The sequence below is a fragment of the Oncorhynchus clarkii genome, chromosome 11 (genome assembly GCF_045791955.1).
Source record: "Oncorhynchus clarkii lewisi isolate Uvic-CL-2024 chromosome 11, UVic_Ocla_1.0, whole genome shotgun sequence".
Taxonomy (NCBI): Eukaryota; Metazoa; Chordata; class Actinopteri; order Salmoniformes; family Salmonidae; genus Oncorhynchus; species Oncorhynchus clarkii.
This window is the reverse complement of record NC_092157.1, coordinates 14,083,281-14,104,942: the sequence shown is the minus strand read 5'-3', so window position 1 is coordinate 14,104,942 and position 21,662 is coordinate 14,083,281. Positions and strand designations below refer to the sequence as shown.

General features: G+C 42.3%; 2 protein-coding genes across 4 annotated transcripts in view; one reads left to right on the top strand and one right to left on the bottom strand.

The window, feature by feature from the left end:
• The window catches only part of LOC139420232 (ras-responsive element-binding protein 1-like), a 69,507-nt gene extending 62,526 nt beyond the window's left edge, over positions 1-6,981 (top strand). For both annotated transcript variants that reach the window (XM_071170087.1, XM_071170088.1), the window contains 2 exons: positions 89-871; positions 3,385-6,981. In XM_071170087.1, the coding sequence (XP_071026188.1) occupies positions 89-871; positions 3,385-4,079 (1,478 nt within the window). In that variant the 3' untranslated portion in view covers positions 4,080-6,981. The remainder of the gene's footprint in view (positions 1-88; positions 872-3,384) is intronic.
• Positions 6,982-13,606: 6,625 nt separating this feature from the next.
• On the bottom strand, positions 13,607-21,441 carry LOC139420231 (translocon-associated protein subunit alpha-like). Of its 2 annotated transcripts, XM_071170085.1 has the most exons (9): positions 21,273-21,422; positions 18,370-18,503; positions 18,190-18,286; positions 17,590-17,852; positions 17,218-17,294; positions 16,999-17,077; positions 15,850-15,943; positions 15,334-15,348; positions 14,629-14,929 (listed from the first exon to the last, which is right to left on the bottom strand). In XM_071170085.1, the coding sequence occupies exons 1-9, from the start codon at positions 21,340-21,342 to the stop codon at positions 14,862-14,864; spliced, it is 897 nt and encodes a 298-aa protein (XP_071026186.1). In that variant the 5' UTR covers positions 21,343-21,422; the 3' UTR covers positions 14,629-14,861. The 2 variants fall into 2 exon arrangements, with proteins under 2 accessions (XP_071026187.1, XP_071026186.1); XM_071170086.1 differs by lacking the exon at positions 15,334-15,348 and having other exon boundaries at positions 13,607-14,929; positions 21,273-21,441.
• Positions 21,442-21,662: the final 221 nt, after the last annotated feature.

Sequence of the window (21,662 nt, the reverse complement as noted above, 5' to 3'; positions counted from 1 at the left end):
GTACTGTAATATACGGTCTGATCTATAGGTTACCATTCTGTATCTATCTATCTGTAATTTGGCGGTTCTTTTTGTGTGTGTGTTCCAGAGAGTTCTGAGAATGAGCAGACTGCAGGAGAGGCTCTGGACCTGAGCAGCATGGACCCCGATCAGAAAAGCTCTGCATCCGAGTCGCCCAGCGCAGACCAAACACCAGATACTGCTGAGCTGCTGCTAGGGGAGATGGAACCGCAATCCAACAACAACAACATTGAAAATGACGACAACGACGATTCGCAGAGCAACAAGAGCTTGGACCTCAACTTCGCCAGCAAGCTCATCGACTTTAAGTTCTCGTCCGAAGGCCAGCAGCCCCAGACCTCCCTGGTTGGAGATAAGGTGGTGGTGGTGGCCGAGCCAGATAGAGTGACGGCCGCCCAGCAGCAGGACCAAGAGCCCTCCAAGTACACCTGCAAGAGGTGCAAGAAAAACTTCCGTTATGCCGCCACCCTGGCTCGCCACGAGAAGGCACACTTGTGTGAGACTGCACCCCCCGAAGAGGCTTGTGGAACAGAGGAGACTGGGCCTGCCCCAGAGGATCTCCCCAACACTACTACAACCACCGCCGAGGAGGAGGATCAGGAGGAGGGAGAGGGAGAGAAGGAGGCTCCGGAAAGCGAGGGAGTGGGCAGCGTGATGGACAGTGGTTCAGAGGAGGAGGAGAAGAAGGAGGAGAGAAGTGACGAGGAGGGGGCAGCAGAACCAAAGAATGAAGGAGAGGCAGGCAGAGGGTCGGGGAGCAAGGCGGACAAGAGGAAGAAGATCTGTAACGTGTGCAGCAAACGCTTCTGGTCACTGCAGGATCTGACAAGACACATGCGTTCGCACACAGGTACTAGTTGATACCAGGGGGCAAAAATAAAATGTATATATATATATATATGCCCCCCATATATATATATATATATGCCCCCCACTTTATAGATTTTATTTTTACCCCCCTTTTCTCCCCAATTTCGATCTTGTCTCATTACTGCAACTCGGGCTCGAGAGGCTACGGTCGAGCCAGGAGTCAGGAGAAACATGACCCGCCAAACCACGCTTCTTAACACCTGCCCGTTTAACCAGGAAGCCAGCCACACCAATGTGTCCCACCAACTTCCACAGAGTCCCATATGTATATGTATGTATGTATAAATATATATATATATATATATATATATACATACAGTGCCTTGCGAAAGTATTCGGCCCCCTTGAACTTTGCGACCTTTTGCCACATTTCAGGCTTCAAACATAAAGATATAAAACTGTATTTTTTTGTGAAGAATCAACAACAAGTGGGACACAATCATGAAGTGGAACGACATTTATTGGATATTTCAAACTTTTTTAACAAATCAAAAACTGAAAAATTGGCGTGCAAAATTATTCAGCCCCCTTAAGTTAATACTTTGTAGCGCCATCTTTTGCTGCGATTACAGCTGTAAGTCGCTTGGGGTATGTCTCTATCAGTTTTGCACATCGAGAGACTGGAATTTTTTCCCATTCCTCCTTGCAAAACAGCTCGAGCTTAGTGAGGTTGGATGGAGAGCATTTGTGAACAGCAGTTTTCAGTTCTTTCCACAGATTCTCGATTGGATTCAGGTCTGGACTTTGACTTGGCCATTCTAACACCTGGATATGTTTATTTTTGAACCATTCCACTGTAGATTTTGCTTTATGTTTTGGATCATTGTCTTGTTGGAAGACAAATCTCCGTCCCAGTCTCAGGTCTTTTGCAGACTCCATCAGGTTTTCTTCCAGAATGGTCCTGTATTTGGCTCCATCCATCTTCCCATCAATTTTAACCATCTTCCCTGTCCCTGCTGAAGAAAAGCAGGCCCAAACCATGATGCTGCCACCACCATGTTTGACAGTGGGGATGGTGTCTTCAGCTTTGTTGCTATTACGCCAAACATAACGTTTTGCATTGTTGCCAAAAAGTTCAATTTTGGTTTCATCTGACCAGAGCACCTTCTTCCACATGTTTGGTGTGTCTCCCAGGTGGCTTGTGGCAAACTTTAAACGACACTTTTTATGGATATCTTTAAGAAATGGCTTTCTTCTTGCCACTCTTCCATAAAGGCCAGATTTGTGCAATATACGACTGATTGTTGTCCTATGGACAGAGTCTCCCACCTCAGCTGTAGATCTCTGCAGTTCATCCAGAGTGATCATGGGCCTCTTGGCTGCATCTCTGATCAGTCTTCTCCTTGTATGAGCTGAAAGTTTAGAGGGACGGCCAGGTCTTGGTAGATTTGCAGTGGTCTGATACTCCTTCCATTTCAATATTATCGCTTGCACAGTGCTCCTTGGGATGTTTAAAGCTTGGGAAATCTTTTTGTATCCAAATCCGGCTTTAAACTTCTTCACAACAGTATCTCGGACCTGCCTGGTGTGTTCCTTGTTCTTCATGATGCTCTCTGCGCTTTTAACGGACCTCTGAGACTATCACAGTGCAGGTGCATTTATACGGAGACTTGATTACACACAGGTGGATTGTATTTATCATCATTAGTCATTTAGGTCAACATTGGATCATTCAGAGATCCTCACTGAACTTCTGGAGAGAGTTTTCTGGGGGCTGAATAATTTTGCACACCCAATTTTTCAGTTTTTGATTTGTTAAAAAAGTTTGAAATATCCAATAAATGTCGTTCCACTTCATGATTGTGTCCCACTTGTTGTTGATTCTTCACAAAAAAAATACCGTTTTATATCTTTATGTTTGAAGCCTGAAATGTGGCAAAAGGTCGCAAAGTTCAAGGGGGCCGAATACTTTCGCAAGGCACTGTATATATATATGTGTGTGTATATATTATGTACAGTGGGGCAAAAAAGTATTTAGTCAGCCACCAATTGTGCAAGTTCTCCCACTTAAAAAGATGAGAGAGGCCTGTAATTTTCATCATAGGTTCAACTATGACAGACAAAATGAGGAAAAAAAATCCAGAAAATCACATTGTAGGATTTTTAATGAATTTATTTGCAAATTATGGTGGCTATATATATATATATATATATATATTCATGTATATATTTTTTATATATATATGGATAAAAACTGGATATATATATATTTTTTTTAAATAATCCAGTCGGGTAAACACTCCAAAAAGCCTACTGGACCGCTCAGAGGCGTCCGCATGGTCCTAAAGGACACCGTTGCATCGTTTTGTATCACATTCCAATGATAAAACCAAGGGAGATGATGACATGTCCCCCCGTCCCAAGTTGTGGCCCTGGTTGTGGCCCCAGCTATTTCTAGGTGCATTTATTGTTGCTTTACCTTCTTTAAAGATATGTTTTACCTGACCCTGTTCTGCTGTAAATAATTCTGTACATGTTTATATTTTTCTTCAGGTGAGAGGCCCTACAAGTGCCAGACGTGCGAACGCACCTTCACCCTTAAGCACAGCCTGGTGAGGCACCAGCGGATCCACCTGAAGCCGCGGGGCAGCGAGGGGGCAGATGGAGCTGATGCCAACGGGGCAGATGCCCCGGCCGGAGACTCAGCTAGTGAGGAGGGAGAGTGCACCCCCACCAGCACCTGCCCCCCTTCCGAAAACGAGAGCGAAGGCACTGGAGGGGCCAGGGAGGAGTTAGGCGAGGGAACTGAGAAAGAGGCCCCTCTGCCAGGCCCCACATCTCTGGCCCAGTCCCTGTCCACCACTGAACCAGCCCAGTCAGAGTCAGCTACAGAGGCCATAGCTGAGCCGCTTGTTGAGCCAGTCTCGGAAGCAGTCTCTGAATCAGTTCCTGACCCACCTGTAGAACAAACCTCAGACGGACCTTCTGAAACAGATGTAGAACTAAACGCTGAGGTATCAGCCTCTGAAATGGCTAGAGAAACAGATGGCAATGCAGCCACTCAAACGCCAACAGCAACCCCCAAAGAATCTTCCACAGAGTCCCCAGCCCCACAGCCCACTACCCCAGAGAAAGACCCCGATGGACCCTCGGAAGGCTTCATCCAAGGCCTACTGGAGATCCACACCAAGCCTTCCCTGGAGCACATCCTTCCCGCTGGCGAGGCTCCCTTGGTGGGCGTTGAGTGAGGGAGGCACCCTCCTTCCTACCCCCAGTCTCTGGTTCTCTTTATGCAGTGGACCGCTGTATGTGCCGCAGTGCCATAAGATAGAAGTACTCCTAAAGAATGCAAGATATGAAATCAAGAAGAAACACCTTGTTTCTAAGTGCCTTACTACTTCTATTTTGTTAGTTTTTTTGCTATATCTTTATCTACATTTATCTACCGAGGATCTAATTTTTTATAGCGTTTTATGATGATTACATAATTGTTTTTGGATTCTATGAGATGAACTTTGAATGAGCAATAAATGAAATCAAATTTACCATGACCGATTTATATTAAATGATCAAGTGTGAGACAAAAATAACTGTTATTGTATATTTAAACCACAGTCGTACCTTAAAAACAATGCTGAGACTGAGGAAAGACTTGAGTTCCCCAGCAGTGGGGATTAAGTCACTCATGTAACTGGAAGCACAGCTATAGCAGATACCCGTCAGACTGTCACCAAGGTGTCCTGAAAAAAGACTTGATTTACTCTCTCTCTCATGATCCCTGATAACCAACATCAACAGTCTCTCTGTTTGTATTGAGAATACATTAATGAACTGTGACATGATTTGGTGTTAGGAGGCAAATCAAAGAAAACAGACCTGACAATGGATAGCGTACCATATCTGAGATCTATGCTGTTGCGTTCCCCTAGGCTCTCTTTATCTTGCCATGATATGGGCAATATTTGCCTGAAACGTGTGTTTTTCCCCGAATCATTCTCATTTAATTTCATGTGCGTTGACCATGTTGCATGTGGGAGTGTTGTGTGTGTGTGTGTGTGTATGTGTGTGTTATTCGTTCAGGAGAGGTTGGGGGATATAAGGTGTTTGAGGAAATGTACTTTTCCAGAACAAAAGGGCTTGATATGTGTACCCCCCCATATCTCTCACTGTCACTTTCTAGCGTTCCTAGATACTTGTACTGTGTCTGTACTACCACCCGTGTGTCCAGCGTGTGTTGTGTCCACCTCCCCCTTGGTGGCAACTCATTTCCTTGCCACTACTTTAGACGTCTTCCAGAACCAACCGTCACTGTGTTCTTAAAGGCCTACCTGTGGTTCTGCTGGGTTATTTTGAAGCAGAACCTCACCTCGTGCGCTAGGTGGAACACTACTCTGTTTTGTCTACTTGAACTTTTGTAGCCCTCTGCCTCCCATTCAGGCAGCCACCTTCCACCACACCCCTCGCCCCCCCTTCCACCACACCCCTCGCCCCCCCTTCCACCACACCCCTCGCCCCCCCTTCCACCACACCCCTCGCCCCCCCTTCCCACCTCAAGAGCATATTTTTCGAGGTGGGACTCAAATGTCAATCATGTCACCGTATGGGGTTGAATTTTGTCTAAATGTATGTGTTTTTCTCCCTTCTCATTTTATATTTAAAAAAACCTCAGAAGCAAACAAATCAAACCTCATGGCGCGGTAAGACGCAGGCAGCATCGGCTGGCTGGAGGCTGACGGACCGAGAGCAGAGAGCACTGGACTAGTCAGCCTCTGCCAGGCAACTGCCCATATGGCACTAACAAATTACAAACAAATCTATTACGACAATAAACAGCTAAGCAATCAGAGAGAATGAACTGAAGTGAATTTCTGCTCTGTGTTTGGAACTTGAACGTAACACAGAGTATTAAGTGGAGGGGAGAGGAGGAGGTGCGGCACATTGACAGGTGGCGAGTACTCCGTGCAGAAAGAAGTCTGCCCTCTAGTGGCCGTACCACAGTATCTCCCCCATCCCAATCCTGCTCTCAGGCACTGGGAAAGTATTGTCAGAATAGAATGCTAAATGCAATTGTGTTCTAAAAAAACACTGTGTTAAGGGACTCACTCAGCTTATCTCATTATACCTTTGACCCTGTGTGGGTGTATGATTATGAGTCCCATGAGAATGCACATGGACTGTTTTATTGTATTTATTTGGAAATCTGGTGAGGGGTGAAGAGATGTGACTTGAGGAGAAGCCATGTATTATTACCACATTGATGCTGCAGAGAATACCGGATTCAAATCCACAAAATGGTCGCCCAGCATCGGCCCGGGACTTCTATTAGCAATAATCACTATTGATTTGAAAGCTTTATGTCGACCTTTGTATTTGTTTATAGACTGTGTGGGTCTATTTTTGTTTTGTTTATTATTTTTAGTTTGGCTAAGATTTCTTTTCCTCAGATATATAAATACGTATAAAACTGTGAAATTCACTGTGTTTCAGATAATGGGTGAGTTTTAGGCTTGTTTTGCATGTAACCCTAATTTGTTCAAATACGGATGATTCATTTTTTTCTCTCCATCTCGCTCTCAGGGTCTTTATAAAATGCATATTCAATACTTCATTTTCCTGAGTTGCAAGAAGTTCTTCCAAGTTCTTTTTTTACGATTAAAACTGTCAATCACTACATTTAGCACTTGACTGTGAACTGCAATCAGCAGAACAGAGAAAATGAACTTGTGCAAAAAATCCTTGTGGTTGAGAGCGTGCTGTCAGCAGGATTCTTGTTTTAATACTATACCCATTTTTTTGTCTGCTTTTGATTGATTATACATTTTTACCCCCTCCCTCAAATTGCAGTCACCTCTCGTTTCAACCTCTCTCATTTGAAGAGGAAATCAAATCGTGACTCTGTAAAAACCAATGAAAGTGGCTGTGTCACTGTCTGACGTTCTGGCCCTTTGTGGAACGTTCTGGCCCTCTGTGTCGCTGCTACGGCCACACCAGAACTCACCTCATAAATGGGCCTGGATCAGAACCTTTAAAGTTAGCTACACTGCTCCCCTCCCTCCTGGTATTACAGTGCTTCAGAATCAGAAATGTAAGCTGTTCTGTGTCGAAAAAATTAAAGCAATAAAGATATATTAAGGAAAGGTGTGAATCAAACTGGCCTGGTAGTGTCTTTTATTGTCTGGCACAAGCCTGCACTGATCACCTGTACTTTGAATTTTGTTTTACACTATGTATGGCCCTGTATACACAGTTTGTACAACACATTTGACACAACAGTTGTGATACAACAGAGTTTGTCTTTACAGAAATGTTTACACAGCTGTTTTGGAGACACTGATTGTGTTAAAGTTCTTGTGCAGACAAACCCTCGGTTGTAGCGCAAAAATATCTGTTGAATCACAACCATTGAGTCCAATATGTGTAGATCAGTTGTGCAACCTGAGCATGGAAGTGGCCTCAAGGTTCAAACTGAGCCAAGCCCGAGCTATGCTGGGCTGCCCTGGTTATACGTCCACCACAGCTGCTGGAAAGCGTGAACAATGTGAAAAGAAAATATCCAAGCCAGCATATTACAGGCAACCCTATCCTATACACTTTGAATCAATCAAGCATGTGTCTTGTAATCCATGAATGTAGGGTGCAAAGTGAACATACTCAAAATTCACCCATGTCCACGTGGTGCACCTTTTTTTTAAACTCTAGGATCGTTCCACAAAATGAGTCCCTTTTTGAGTAGTGTAACTTGATCAACTTAATAAAAAACACATTTTCCAATCTCAATGGGTGAAATTAAAGAAATTACTATAGTAATTGCCTATTAAGTGCCAAATAAGTATCTTAAATCAGCCATGCATCCCCTTGTGACAGGGGGAATAGAAGCTTATTGTGTGCAAACAGGGAGGGACAATTGAATGCAAAAATGTAATTGTGATAACTTTCTAGCCTGTCTATCTATGGGTTACAGGGTTGACGACGTGTTATGTTCAACCCACTCAGTTTTCCAACACAAAGCACCAGAACATGGCCAAAAGGAGTAGAAGCAGGTCACCTGCTATTAGACTATGATTTGACTGATAATGTTTGATGTTGCTTTTGAAAAGGAATAGTTTTCCTGTATTAAAACGAGAGTTCAGTTCATGTAACAGGGTTGACCTTAAACTGAGGGACAGGTTGTTGTTTTTTTACTTTAAAATGAATCACTAAACACTGGGGCTTTACAATGGTGAAAATGTATATATTTTGGGGTTCTAATTCACAGAGAAGTCACATAGAGGCACTAAGAGACGTCAAAATTCTGCATTTTGGCACTTTAGCAAGTCTTTATTCATATTAAAAAACATATTTATGGAATTTCCATGTGGTCTATATTGAAAGGCACTTAATTTACCGTTTTTTTACAATCGCTAGGACTCATTTCTCAATACTTAGGTCACTTTTTCAAAATTCTGCACACAGTGAGCACAACAGCAGTCTGAGGGCTAAACTGTGGATCATGTTACATTGCTTTGGCACAAAATGCATTCAATGACTATATCTTTCAAATTTCATGAATTCTTTTCTCACTCAGACACAACCGCCACCAAAACTCTATGTACCTATAGGCCAATTTGCACATGTTTACATACTCAATTCAAAACTGTTAAACTTAAGTTCAAAACCTAACATAACACAAAATTGAATAAGACAGCAATTTGCTACATTTCTACAGTAATACCGTATTGAAATATATTCCACATCTAAAAAATGAAATACTATCAAAACAATTCGACCAACTACAGCTGATTCCCATTGTAGCTGAACACCTACCCAGGTGTTAGTCTTTCAATATCATTACCATCTATACAAAAGGGGACATCTTAGCAATAATGCTGTACTGTAATGTAAACATGGACCCAGCCAGAGATAGAGAAGTGGCTGACAGAGGAAGAAGAGTGGCTGGGAGAGGGAGAGAGGTACATATGCGTTGTGGAAGAAGACTGAGAGGAAGATCAAGCGCTGTAGTCTCTGATGAGATTAGCGCTACTATAACTGATCCTGTAATAAATCATGGTCTATCAATGAGAGAGGCTGGTCTGAGAGTGCAGCCAAATCAGCAATGCTCAACAGTGCCATGTATTGTAAGAAATGTCCAGCAAAACAACAGGTACGATGTGCATTCTGCAAGGGCATCTGACTGAACTGCACATTACAGAAGTAAATTGAGCAAAGCCTCCAAACCCACTTGTGTGTAATTGTTTTTGTATTTCTGCTTAGGACCCAACGGTGACCTCCCACAGGCAGGAGAGGTAGGATTTTCACTGCTATGCAGGAAACTGCAATCGTTGATATGATCATTAGAAGCAATGGCATAAAACTCACAGGGATTCGGGACAGAGTGTTGGCAGACAACATTACATTTAGAAATATTCACAATGTAAGCATAACTATTTCTAGAGTCCTGAAACAACATCAAGTCAGGATGAAGCAGTTGTACACTGTGCTCTTTGAGAGGAGCTCTGAACGAGTCAAGCAACTCAGGAACCAATATGTCCAGGTAAGATGACTATAAAATACAGAACTGGTTTTGAACAAAACCAAACAGGGCAGAGGCACACAATGGCATGTTTTTAGGTATAATGTAAACTACCGTAATACCCTAACTCTTATATTGCCTTATGTTGCCTTATTCTAGAGAGTCATAGAGATTGAAGCCAGGCAAACACGCCACATATACATCTTTGTGGATGAGGCTGGTTTCAACTTGGCCAAAACACAGCGGTGAGGAAGGAATGTGATTGGGAAAAGAGCCACAGTGGATGTCCCGGGCCAGAGGGGTGCCAACATCACAATGTGTGCAGCAATATCCTCTGATGGATTGCTGTTACACAAACCGCAAATTGGGCCATACAACACTGAGCGTCTCATTTCATTCCTGGATGACCTCTATGGAAGGCAATTACAAACGATTCCTGAGTTGCTTGTGCCAGGTGAGGAAAGGGTTGCAGTGAGGCGAAATCGGCCAACGTTTGTAATTTTATGGGACAATGTGGCATTTCACCACTCCTGCAGTCACAGAGTGGTTTGCAGCCCATCCCAGGATGGTGTCACTTTTCCTCCCACCTTACTCTCCATTCCTCAAACCCATAGAGGAATTTAAGGTTTACGACCACCATCCACATGATCAAATGTCCCTCCTGGACGCAATGAACGCTGGATGCCTGAACATATCTGCAGAAGATAGCCAGGGATGGACCAGGCATGCCAAAATATTCTTTCCTAGGTGTATTGCCCAAGATGACATAAGATGTGATGTGGAGAGAACCTGTGGCTAAATGCAGAAGACAGGGTTGACTAGCATTGCTACCGTATCTGTATCTGTAGATGGTGTATATACAAATTCTTGTATTTTGGAATCACTCAATGCCAAAGAATGACATAAAACATATTGAAGCATATTGCATCATGTCTGATTAATTCCTGTAACATATACTGCAGTGAATTCTAAACAGTAGAGGTGTCATTCTTGTTTTGTAATGTAAACATTGTGTAATGCTACCTGTTGTTAGTGTTGTTGAGGTCATTGTCTTATGAGTGACAAAGTGTGCTTGTTGGGTGACAACCTTTGCTAGTGTTATGGAAGAAGGAGTTGATTTGAGACATGTATGAAGTGTTTTGGTAGTTTTAGTGCATTTTGGATGTGAAATGAACTGCTGTGCCAAGCTGAAAGTTGGTTAGGAGAACTGTGTGAAGAGTTTTGAAAAAGTGACCTAAGTATTGAGAAATGGGTTCTAGCGATTGTAAAACACTGTAATATAACAGGCACAATTTCTACTTAAACTATGAAAGGCACGCGAAGGGAACTCATTTCGTGGAACGACCCTCTAACCTGAAGCTTTGGACGATTTCTTGCAGACGATCAAATAAACAAAAGGGATACTACAGGTTCTCGAACTCAGGTCCTGTGAATACATCATTTATACTTGTGTGGTTTAGATGTCATGTAATGTATATTAAACGTTGTACATATTTACACTTTATTTCTCAAATACAGACAAGACATATGCAAATACACAACTCACTTCAGACACGCACACCATTCCACAAGTCCAGAGATACACTACATGACCAAAAGTATGTGGACACCTTCTTATAAAACATCTCATTCCAAAAACATGGGTATTCAGAATTAATTACTCTGTCAATGCATTCTATGGGATTGTAAGACCCAATATTTTTTATAAGAAATGGACAGAGACCCGGTCTTAAAAGTCAGGTAACAGCGTTTAATTCAAGAGAGTACTGGGTACATACACATTTTACCACAGGTTATAAACTGAAAATGACGTCAGCGTTTCCTAAATGTTCTATCTCTTCACGACACCGGTAGAGAGGCCCTATAGTTCTAGAGCCTTCCCTCCTCTCCCAAAGCCAAGGTCAGTCACTGTAAATCAGCATTCTAGACAGTCTGGAGATAGTCCGTCCCTGCCATCTGGAGATTGTTCCTTTGTACAAATGAATGAACTGACTGTCATTGTTACTAAACTCCTGACTATATTATATACAATTGGGAATGGGAGCAAGAGAGAATTCATATATGTACAGTACATAATAGCATTTGGACTAGTCAGTCCTGATTGAAATGTTAGAGCGTACATAATTAGTCATCTGTCGTTCTGCCCCTGAACAGGCAGTTAACCCACTGTTCCTAGGCCGTCATTGAAAATAAGAATTTGTTCTTAACTGACTTGCCTGGTTAAATAAAGGTAAAATAAAAAAAAAAAAAAAAAAATTGAAATGTATACATAATTAGTCATCATTGATAAAAATTCCCTTAACAGTTGGTCAGCCTCCAATCTTCTGGGAAGGCTTTCCACTAGATGTTGGAACATTGCTGTGGGGACTTGCTTCCATCCAGCCACAAGAGGCCTGGTTAGACCTGGTTTGCAGTTGGTGTGCCAATATATCCCAAAGGTGTTTGATGAGGTTGAGTTCAGGGCTATGTGCAGGCCAGTCAAGTTTTTCCACAGGAAAGAGCCTTCCACAAACTGTTGCCACAAAGTTGGAAACACAGAATTGTCTCAAATGTAATTTCATGTTGTAGTGTTAAGATTTCCCTTAACTGGAACTAAGGGGCCTAGTCTGAACCATGAAACACAGCCCCAGACCATTATTCCTCCTCCACCAAACTTCACAGTTGGCACTATGCATTGGGGCAGTTAGCGTTTTATTGGCATCCGCCAAACCCATATTCGGACTGCCAGATGTTAAAGTTTGATTCATCACTCCAGAGAACATGTTTCCACTGCTCCAGAGTCCAATGGGGATGAGCTTAATACCACTCCCGCCGACGCTTGGCTTTGCACATGGTGATCTTAGGCTTGTGTGCGGCTGCTCGGCCCGACGAACAGTTCTTGTGCCGACTTCCAGAGGCAGTTTGGAACTCGGCAGTGAGTGTTGCAACCGAGGACAGATTATTTTTTACATGCTACGCGCTTCAGAACTCTGCAGTCCCATTCTGTGAGCTTGTGTGGCTGAGCCGTTGTTGCTTCTAGACATTTCCATGTCACAATAACAGCGTTTACAGCTGACCGGGGCAGTTCTAGCAGGACGGAAAGTTGACAAACTGACTTGTTCACTGTTGAAAGTCACTGAGCTCTTCAGTAAGGCCTTTCTACTGCCAATGTTTGTCTATGGAGATTGCATGTCTGTGTGCTCAATTTTATACACCTGTCAGCAACGGGTGTGGCTGAAATAGCAGTATCCACTAATTTGAAGGGATATCCACATACTTTTGTATATATAGTGTACAGTAGGGCTACTGGAGGCGTTACTGGCTAGCTACAGTGGCTAGTTTATGCTGAGTTCAAAACTGCTGGGAACTCGGAAATCAACGACTTCCGACTTCAGTGCGTTCAAAACAACTGGGAACGCAAAAAAAAAATAATACACACATATATATATATATATGGAACATTTTTGTTCCAACTCGGAATACTAAGTTGGAAACGTTGTCTTCTTTCTAGAGCTCCCGACTTTCCGACCTGAAGATTATTGACGTCATGATTTGAATTAGTTTTCCCAGTTGTATTGAAAGCACCATTAACTGACAAACTAGATATTTCAGTCATGACCAGAATGAAACCCCATTTGTGTTAGAAAATGTAGAAAGAGGTGGCACCGTTTTTCGTACCCAAATTTGACTTTCAATAGTAATGGTGTGGAAGAACTTAAATGGCCCTGACTTCAACCCCATCAAACAACTTTGGGATGAATTGGCACACCAACATCAGTGCCCGACCTCACTAAGGCTCGTGGCTGAAGGGACATAAGTCCCCTCAACAATGTTCCAACATCTAGTGGAAAGCCTTCCCAGAAGAGTGGAGGCTGTTATAGCAGTAAAGAGGCGACCAACTCCATATTAATGCCCATGATTTTGAAATGAGATGTTCGACGAGCAGGTCTCCACATGCTTTTGGTCATGTAGTGTATCTCTAAGGATAATAATGAATAAGATTATCTGGTCAGATCCTAGCTCAGTACTCCTACTCTGAGATGCTTTGTAGATACTGGCCCAGGATTCAAACAAACTACAATAGACAGACATTGCATTTAACTTTTAAAAAAGGTTATGTTTGACTAAATGCAATTTCTGCACAGTGCTGTTTGTTTTAATCCCGGGCTGTGCGGTTATTGCTCTACCCATTATACACAAATCAATTACTTAATGAATTCATTGAATGTTCAGCAAGAGTGAAGACAAAATATGTATTAGTTCACACTGCAGTAAATAAAGACATAGCACATACATCTCCACTTTAATTTTCTGTTTTCTACATGAAGCTGCACCAGTGTCCAAAATGAACACATTCATACTGCGCCGTAAAAATGTTTTTTTTGTTTGTTGCTACAATATGTTTTCATTACAAGTTCATATACAGAGGGGGGGGGGGGGAGAATAATTATTTGGGATCCATCTATTCTCAAATGGTCATTAAAAAGCTCCATGAATCACACAACAGAAAGATGGTTGGGGGGAGGGGGGGGGGGAGTGGAAAATTTAATAGCAAACATTTGTTTTTTAAAATTTGACAGTCAGTGCCAAACAGTTAGTCCAAAGCCCCTCTCAGAAGTTTATGAAATGGGGGGGGCCTTGTGGTACAGTAGTAAATGTACTGTGCCTGTAGAACACACAAGTAATTATCCCAGACAAGTCAAGAAACTAAATTAGCATTGCAGGGCACTCATCAGTATACACACACACCAGTGCTGTATTCAGATCCTCAGATTTAAAATATGAAATACTTAATTCATAGGTGTAGATGAAATAAATCAAGCCTTGGAATATAAAGAATGCAAATTTACAGTAAATGACACAAAACATGTTTGTTTAAAAAAAAAAGTTTTACAGGCACATTGAAGACAAAAGACCGTTTACCATGTCCTCATGTCTTCACCGAATCATCCAAGCCGTGAAAGATGGCCGAACATTGCAGTGCACTTCAAATGACAAGATTGAAGCCGGCCATCCTCTGTGCCACGAAGCAGCAGAGAACAATGTGACAGAAACACAAATGTGTAGATATTAACCAGTGCAAAACATTATATATATATATTTTTTTTTTACAGACAAGGTGTGTGTAATCATGGCTCTCCGGGATACCAAAAACAAACTATTCTGCCTCAAAAAGATATCCACAGGTAAAAAAAATGAAAGACAGTCACAACCGAAAAATTACCTAAAAGAAAAAAACATGAAGTGTATCATCCCCCACTATCATTTACCTAGCTCTAATATCCCCTCCATCTTTCAGGACTTTAATCTTCACAAAAACTTACTCAAAACCATTTCTTCATCACAATACCTGTGATAACGCCTCAACAAAATAAAATAAAAAATGGGTCCGTTTGGTATTTATTGTCTAGTTTAGCGGTAGAAACCGGCCTCTTGTGAAGAGATTTTGTGGTGAGAGAAGGCTGTTGCCTCTCCCCGGCTGACAAGGTTGGCGCTATGGCTGCGTCAGGCGCGACTGGCAGAACTGGGCGGTGGGGGCCCATCACTCGTCCGAACCAGCAGAGCGCTTCTGTGTCCGCTTGCGGGGAGATCGTCTGGGGGAAGCCTTGTCTGGGGAAACGACAGGAGAGGTTTAGGGAAGGTTTGCAGGTGGTGTCCTTTTTAGATGTCACTCTTTGCATCAGATTATTTTTGCATAGGCGCATTCTAAAATCAACACCTAGCAGCTTGTAGATCTGTAAGAATTGGATGAGTTATGGTAGAAACTCCACATAGGCAAATATGGCGATGAGGTCTATATCAAATTGACCCTTTCAGACCTATGAGGAGCGTCTCTAGGGACTGACGTCAGTGACCATAGCCAATTGACTGACCATAGATATCAGTGCTTCTGAATATGCTAATTTAATTCACTGTTGAGTCGAAAAGATGCGTTCTTTAAGACTACAACTAGAGCAAACTTAACATTTAGCTAAACTACTACCGCTCACTCCTGATAGAAAGGGAAGCCTCACCTCGCCGACTCTGCACTGAAGACGCAAGGAAAGAGGGAGAGAGAGAAAAGAGAATGAACCCATGCCCAGAGAGAGAACAGGTCGTTTTGAAACACCAGCCAAACAGAGAGAATTCTAGAAAAGTTAAATATCCCCAAAGTTGACAACAGGTATCTATGGAAACATTGCAACGTTACAAAGCTGACAGCAGTTGGTGAACTAGAGGGGATTTCACAATAGAGGAGCATGTAGGCTGTAGAAAGAGGACCACAGCAAGGACGGGACATAGCAGCTAGGATGTGCTTACACTTCCGTCATCTTAAAAACATTTCATTTGACACTGTAGCTTCAAAACATTTTTTTTTCCATGCAGCCCAATCTAAGATATACCCATATATTTCACTTTACACTGTTAGTAACCTAGGCTCAGCTGTTGAAGGTGCTGGCACCCCGGTGGCTAATGGCTAGCATAAACAGCTTGCTCCCCTATGGCTACTAGCTAGCATAATGTTGAATGAGTGAGTGGTGAGGACTTACTGATCTGGTTAAGGGTCTCCTGGGGAATCCAGCTCATGTCCACATCGTTGTGGCTAGAAGTGCCCATCTCCACCTTGGCAGCTGGCCGCCTCCTCTGCACGGGGTGGGGGAGAACACAAGAGTGACCGAACCGTTGAGGAAGCCACAAAACGTATACTTTCACTAGACTTCTACATAAACAAAACCCTAAAATTGTCTTATTAACTCTTTATCCCCCTCAGTCTTCTGAAATGTTCTAGTGTGGGTTACACTTGAAATTTCTCAATACAACATTGAAACAATCTCCAAAACCCATCTTCCACACCCTTTTCAACATTGTTCCCATAGTCCTTATACTTTAATTCATTTCCTAGTAGTAGTAGTAGTGATGGTGGAGCATACATACATTTTGCCCTCATTCTTGCTTTTCAACGAAATAGCTAAAACCGAACCAGCCTCTTTCCCTATCTACCTCCATGTTCCTCAGAAAAGTAGTGGTACTAGCTCGAATCCTTTTCTGACTCTCACTGTGTTCAACCTGAAAAAAGGACATTGACTCATCAACTGACAATCATCTGAACTGGGAGAATCCCACTGTTGAATGTGAAGAGGCATCTCCTAATTCCTCTCTCTGGACTGCTCATCTACCAACATTCTATGTAAATCAGGTCATGGAGCATTGCTTCAGCAAAGCTATCGAAAGTACATATCTTTCGGTCTTCGTATCACTCTCGGAAAAACGAGGAAAGCACACACAAAGGAAAAATATTAAAAGTTGCACTACGCAGAAATCGCTCTGCAACTTCATGGTAGCTAAAATTCTAATAGTTCAAGGAATTCCAGTTAGTGACAAAAAAAGCAAGTATAGTGTAGAGAATCATTGTACCATCTAAACCACTGGGAAATACATTGTCCATAACCAAAAATATTGTATTTTCAGCTGGTGTTCAAAACAGAAAGTAGAAGACGCATAAACAAAACTTAAGAATGGGAAGCATAGAAAAAGCGCACATACAACAGATCTACCGCTTCTTAGACCTGCTTTCAATGAGAATGACAGAACTACAACTAATTTCTATCTGAATTTGGTCAGGTCACCCAAAAAGTTACATAGCGCAGCTTTAATTAATTATTCTTCTTCATTCAGTGGCGTCGGCTTTGTAGCTTTACCTTTCTGGACTCTAGCAGCTGATGAAGGCCTACCACCACCAGCAGACCCAAACCAGACAGGAACACATACATGAAGATCCTAGAGATACAGAAGACAGAGAGGAGTTAAGACACCTGGTGTGGCGGCTGTTTGTTTGGCAGCCATCCCCAATAGAGTGGTTTCATTTAGCCCTTCTGAATCTCTTCCAATACAGGGCTAGCCCATCTAGTCTCACTTACGTCTCTCCATCCAGTCCGTCCTCTCTCTCGGTGATGGTCACTGTCTGGTTGAACACAGCATCCTGGAACAAGTTACCCTGAGAGAGGCGCAAGGGAGAGGCTCAGATATCACCTCCAGCTAGTGAACTATCATTCATCTTTCCCCATTTCATATGAAAGTGCAACCTCACAAGCAAAGGAAAGACTTCAGCCACACACCACTATATAAAATGAATGAAAGAAGCTTCACAGCTATAAGTTATATCTCAACACTTGCCAAGAAAAAGAAAACTGAAAAACAACACCCATGACCATTCTTGATAGTCTTTTTCACAAATGATTGCCTATCAAGAATGGCTGACTAATCACAGACAAGAGCCAAGGCCCACTTACGTTGCTGTCCTTGTAGTTGAGGTTGATAACCAGGCCGAAGGGGCGCCCGCCCATGGGCTCGGCAGGGATGAAAGAGTACTCAAATGTGGCCTGGCGCCCGGCAGGCACCACTATGCCCAGCTGCAGGGCTGTGAAGTTCTGGATGTAAAACTGGAAGTCCTGCGGGTAGCGGAAGGATGCGTCCAGCGACTCCACCACAAAGTTGTCGCTGCCTTTGTTGGTGAAGCCCATCAGGAACTTCACAATGTCATTAGCTGGGAAGTCTGAAGGCAAAAGACAGGAGAAAGAGCAACAGAAGAGTAGGAGTGGTGGCTTTAAGGTGAATTTGAAGCACACAGGCTTGTCAGAATCAGATGAATTCCTTTTCATTCAAGTAATTGAGCAGACATTTGTTCAGTGTAATGTGCAATGAATGCACCAACAAATTAGGTTGAAACATATATCCTAAGCATCGCAGCTAAGTCAATCCATCTACAAATACAAGTCAGTCTTAAAATTGAAGTGAAAACAAGCAGTTCAAAACAATCATGAGGAAATTATGTGCAAAATTCAACATGCAGATATGTTGAGACGAGCCCTAGTCTGTGCCCATACTCCTACCATCTCCCTTGACGAAGAGGATGGTGGTGTCAGCATTGGGGGAGGCTTTCACATCTCCTCCTACGGCTTCCTCCTCCTCTTCCTCTTTTTCTTCTGTCTAAAATATACAAAAGAGACATTGTGCTTATTTTTACACAAAAAAAACCATGGGAGGCAGACAAAAGTAGCCTAATCTCTTACCAATTCCGTATTTTCATCATCTTCAACTTCGGCCTCGTCATCCTCATCCTCTGCGTTCACGTCAACATCATCCACAGCATCTTCATCAGCTGCCTCCTCATCCTCAGTAGCATCCTGGGCTGCCACTAATGGCCCTGCATTGATTGTAAGGAAATACATCCAACTTAAAATCTCACAAAATCTAATTTTGTGAAAACTAACTTGAGTTAGAGAAGTCACTGAGTCAAAATTAATCCTATTATTATGTTCACATCACCAGACCTACCATGGCTGCAGCAAGGGCTTTAGCTACATAGCGAATATCTTATCAAGGGACTAAAACTGAGGTTGAACAAATCTTGTGTTCATTACAGTCACAGGTTTTAGGCCTAGCAAAAGTAATTGAATTATCAAATGACTCATATCGCAAGCTTCTAACGTTGAACCACTCAAGCAAAACACTGCTGGCTACAATGTCAGAACAGATATGATTTTCAGGCTTTGACAAAAATAGAGGGCTGCTAGTCCCATGTTGAAATCATGGTTTTTGATGTGAATTGAGTGACAGGAGATGAAGACTAGGCCTATAATGGTGAAGAGGAGGAGTCTACAGTGTCTAGAAGCAACTTCACTATACATTTTTTGGATTCAGGTTCATTCAAACATCGTTTTAAGAGTAGTTTTACTATTGGCAAATGGGCTGATTTTGGGTTTATATATGGATTCGCTCTCAAATATTTGTCATCTGATGTATTAGTTTCCGTTTGAATCGTTTAGTAAAAACTTTGCTGCCAGATCCTGATATCAGGGCATAAAAACTATAATCAGTGTCCTGAATTAGTCTAGTGTTCATGTGCGTCCAGCTATATTCTGTCAGAGTTTGTTTTCCCTGGATAAACTAGCTGAACTATGCTAGTTTTTCATCCTCATTGCCAAACTTCATAAATACTGCACCCTCAACTTCAAAACTCCTTTGCTAGTTATACAATCATGTAAATAAGACATTTTCTAGAAATAAACTTAAATGATTTGTTTGTGGAATAGTCATGACTGGTTCAAGCCATCTGTCGTGTCGTCAGACAATGGTGGCGAAGGATATCATTGCTACTTAAGTTCAGGTTGGTGATGCACCAGCGTCATTGGCGCCGGGTTAGCTGGACGTTTCTGACTGGTCTTGGAACTGTGAAAACGGGCAGCCTTTCCCCTCTTGGCTCGATGGTATATAGTGATTTTGTCAACATAGCCAGATATGTATAAAGTCTTGTACCTTTAACCTTTTTAATCTGACTACCCAATTTGTTGATTAAATCAGACTATTAATTTACTGAACTTTTTTTTTTCTCCACAAATGCAGAATAAGCCAATTTCTCTCAAATTTTGTGATCCCAAATTGATTTACATCCCTGTTAATTGAGCATTTCTCCTTTGCCAAGATAATCCATCCATTTGTCAGGTGTGTTATATCAAGAAGCTCATTAAACAGCAGAATCATTACACGGGTGCACCTTGTGCTAGGAACAATAAAAGCAACTAAAATGTGTAGTTGGGTCACCCAACGACACAGATGTCTCAAGTTAAGGGAGTGTGCAATTGGCATGCTGACTGCAGGAATGTCCACCAGAGCTGTCGCCAGAGAACGTAATGTTAATTGCTCTACCATATGCCGTAGCCGTCGTTTAAGAGAATTTGGTAGTACGTCCAACTGGCCTCACAACCGCAGATCACGTGTATGGTGTTGCGTGGGCAAGCAGTTTGCTGATGTGAACGTTGTTGGCAATATGGTTATTGGATGGGCAGGCATAAGCTATGGACAACGAACACAATTGCATTTTATCGATGGCAATTTGAATGCACAGAGATACCGTGACGAGATCCTGAGGCCCATTGTCATGCCATTCATCTGCTGCCATCACCTCATGTTTCAGCATGATAACGCACAGCCCCATGTCGCAAGGATCTGTACACAATTCCTGGAAGCTGAAAATGTTGCAGATCTTCCATGGCCTGCATACTCAGACATACTCACCCATTGAGCATGTTTGGGATGCTCTGTATCAACATTTAAGACCGCGTGTTCCAGTTCCCAACCAATATCCAGTAACTTAGCACTGCCAATGAAGTGGGACAACATTCCACAGGCCACAATCAACAGCCTGATCAAATCTAAGTGAAGGAGATGTGTCTCGCTGCATGAGGCAAATGGTGGTCACACCAGATACTGACTGGTTTTCTGAGCCATGCCCTCCCCACTTTTTTTTTTTTAAAGGTATATGTGACCAACGGATGCATATCGGTATTCCCATGTGAAACCCATAGATTAGGGCCTAATTAATGTATTTCAATTGACTTATTGCCTTATATGAACTAACTCATTGAAACCTTTGAAAATGTTGCGTTTCTAATTTTGTTCATTATCGACAACGTTAACTGCTAGCTAGTAGTACTAGCTAGACACATTCCACCAAAGTGCACACGTACAGATAGTTAGCTAGATTAAACAGACAATCAGCACAACATAAATAAACTTAACTAGGTGATGGTGTAGATACAAATTAGCAACTTATTTAGTAAACCTAGATAGCTGGCTACATGAATGACAGCTAGCAGCAAGCTAGCTGGTAAGGACACGTCAGTCTACCTACTGTAGTTACCGTAGCTTCCACTTTTGACTGAGCAAGAATCTATTAAATTACATTTGAAATGAATAGCTACTAAAACACGTAGCCAGTATCGAAACCGATAAAACTTATTTGAGAAGGACAGTAGTTACAATGCCGTACTAGCAGAAAATAATATTTGCATATGTCAAAATGCGCATGGGACACTGTCAGACAGAGTGGCCTTCCATAAAGCTAACGTTAGCTGTAATAGCCAAAGCTATTTCAATTCAGCTAGTCAACCTAATTCCAGTTCGATAGACTCACCTTTCATGATAATCGTTGCCGGGAAAGCTAGTAATACTAGCAAAAGCAGTTTAGGTAGAAATGTCATCATTTTGATGTGAAATCAGTAAGCCTCCTTCACTATGAAACGTAGTGATTCCCTGAAGCCTAGCTGCTACTTCTTCTTCGATTAGGTTTAACGGCGGTTGTCATCCAATAAACGTTGCATTACTGCCACCTACTAGACTCGAGTACAACTCCCTAACACTTTTATTGAAAAAATAAATAAACAAACAAATACCCTATCATCTAACACTACACTCACCCCCCAAAAATATTCCACTATTTAAATATATTTAGTCCTACCTCAGGCCATCAACCTGAAAGGATGGGGCACCACTATCACCCGAGTGGCGCAGTGGTCTAAGGCAA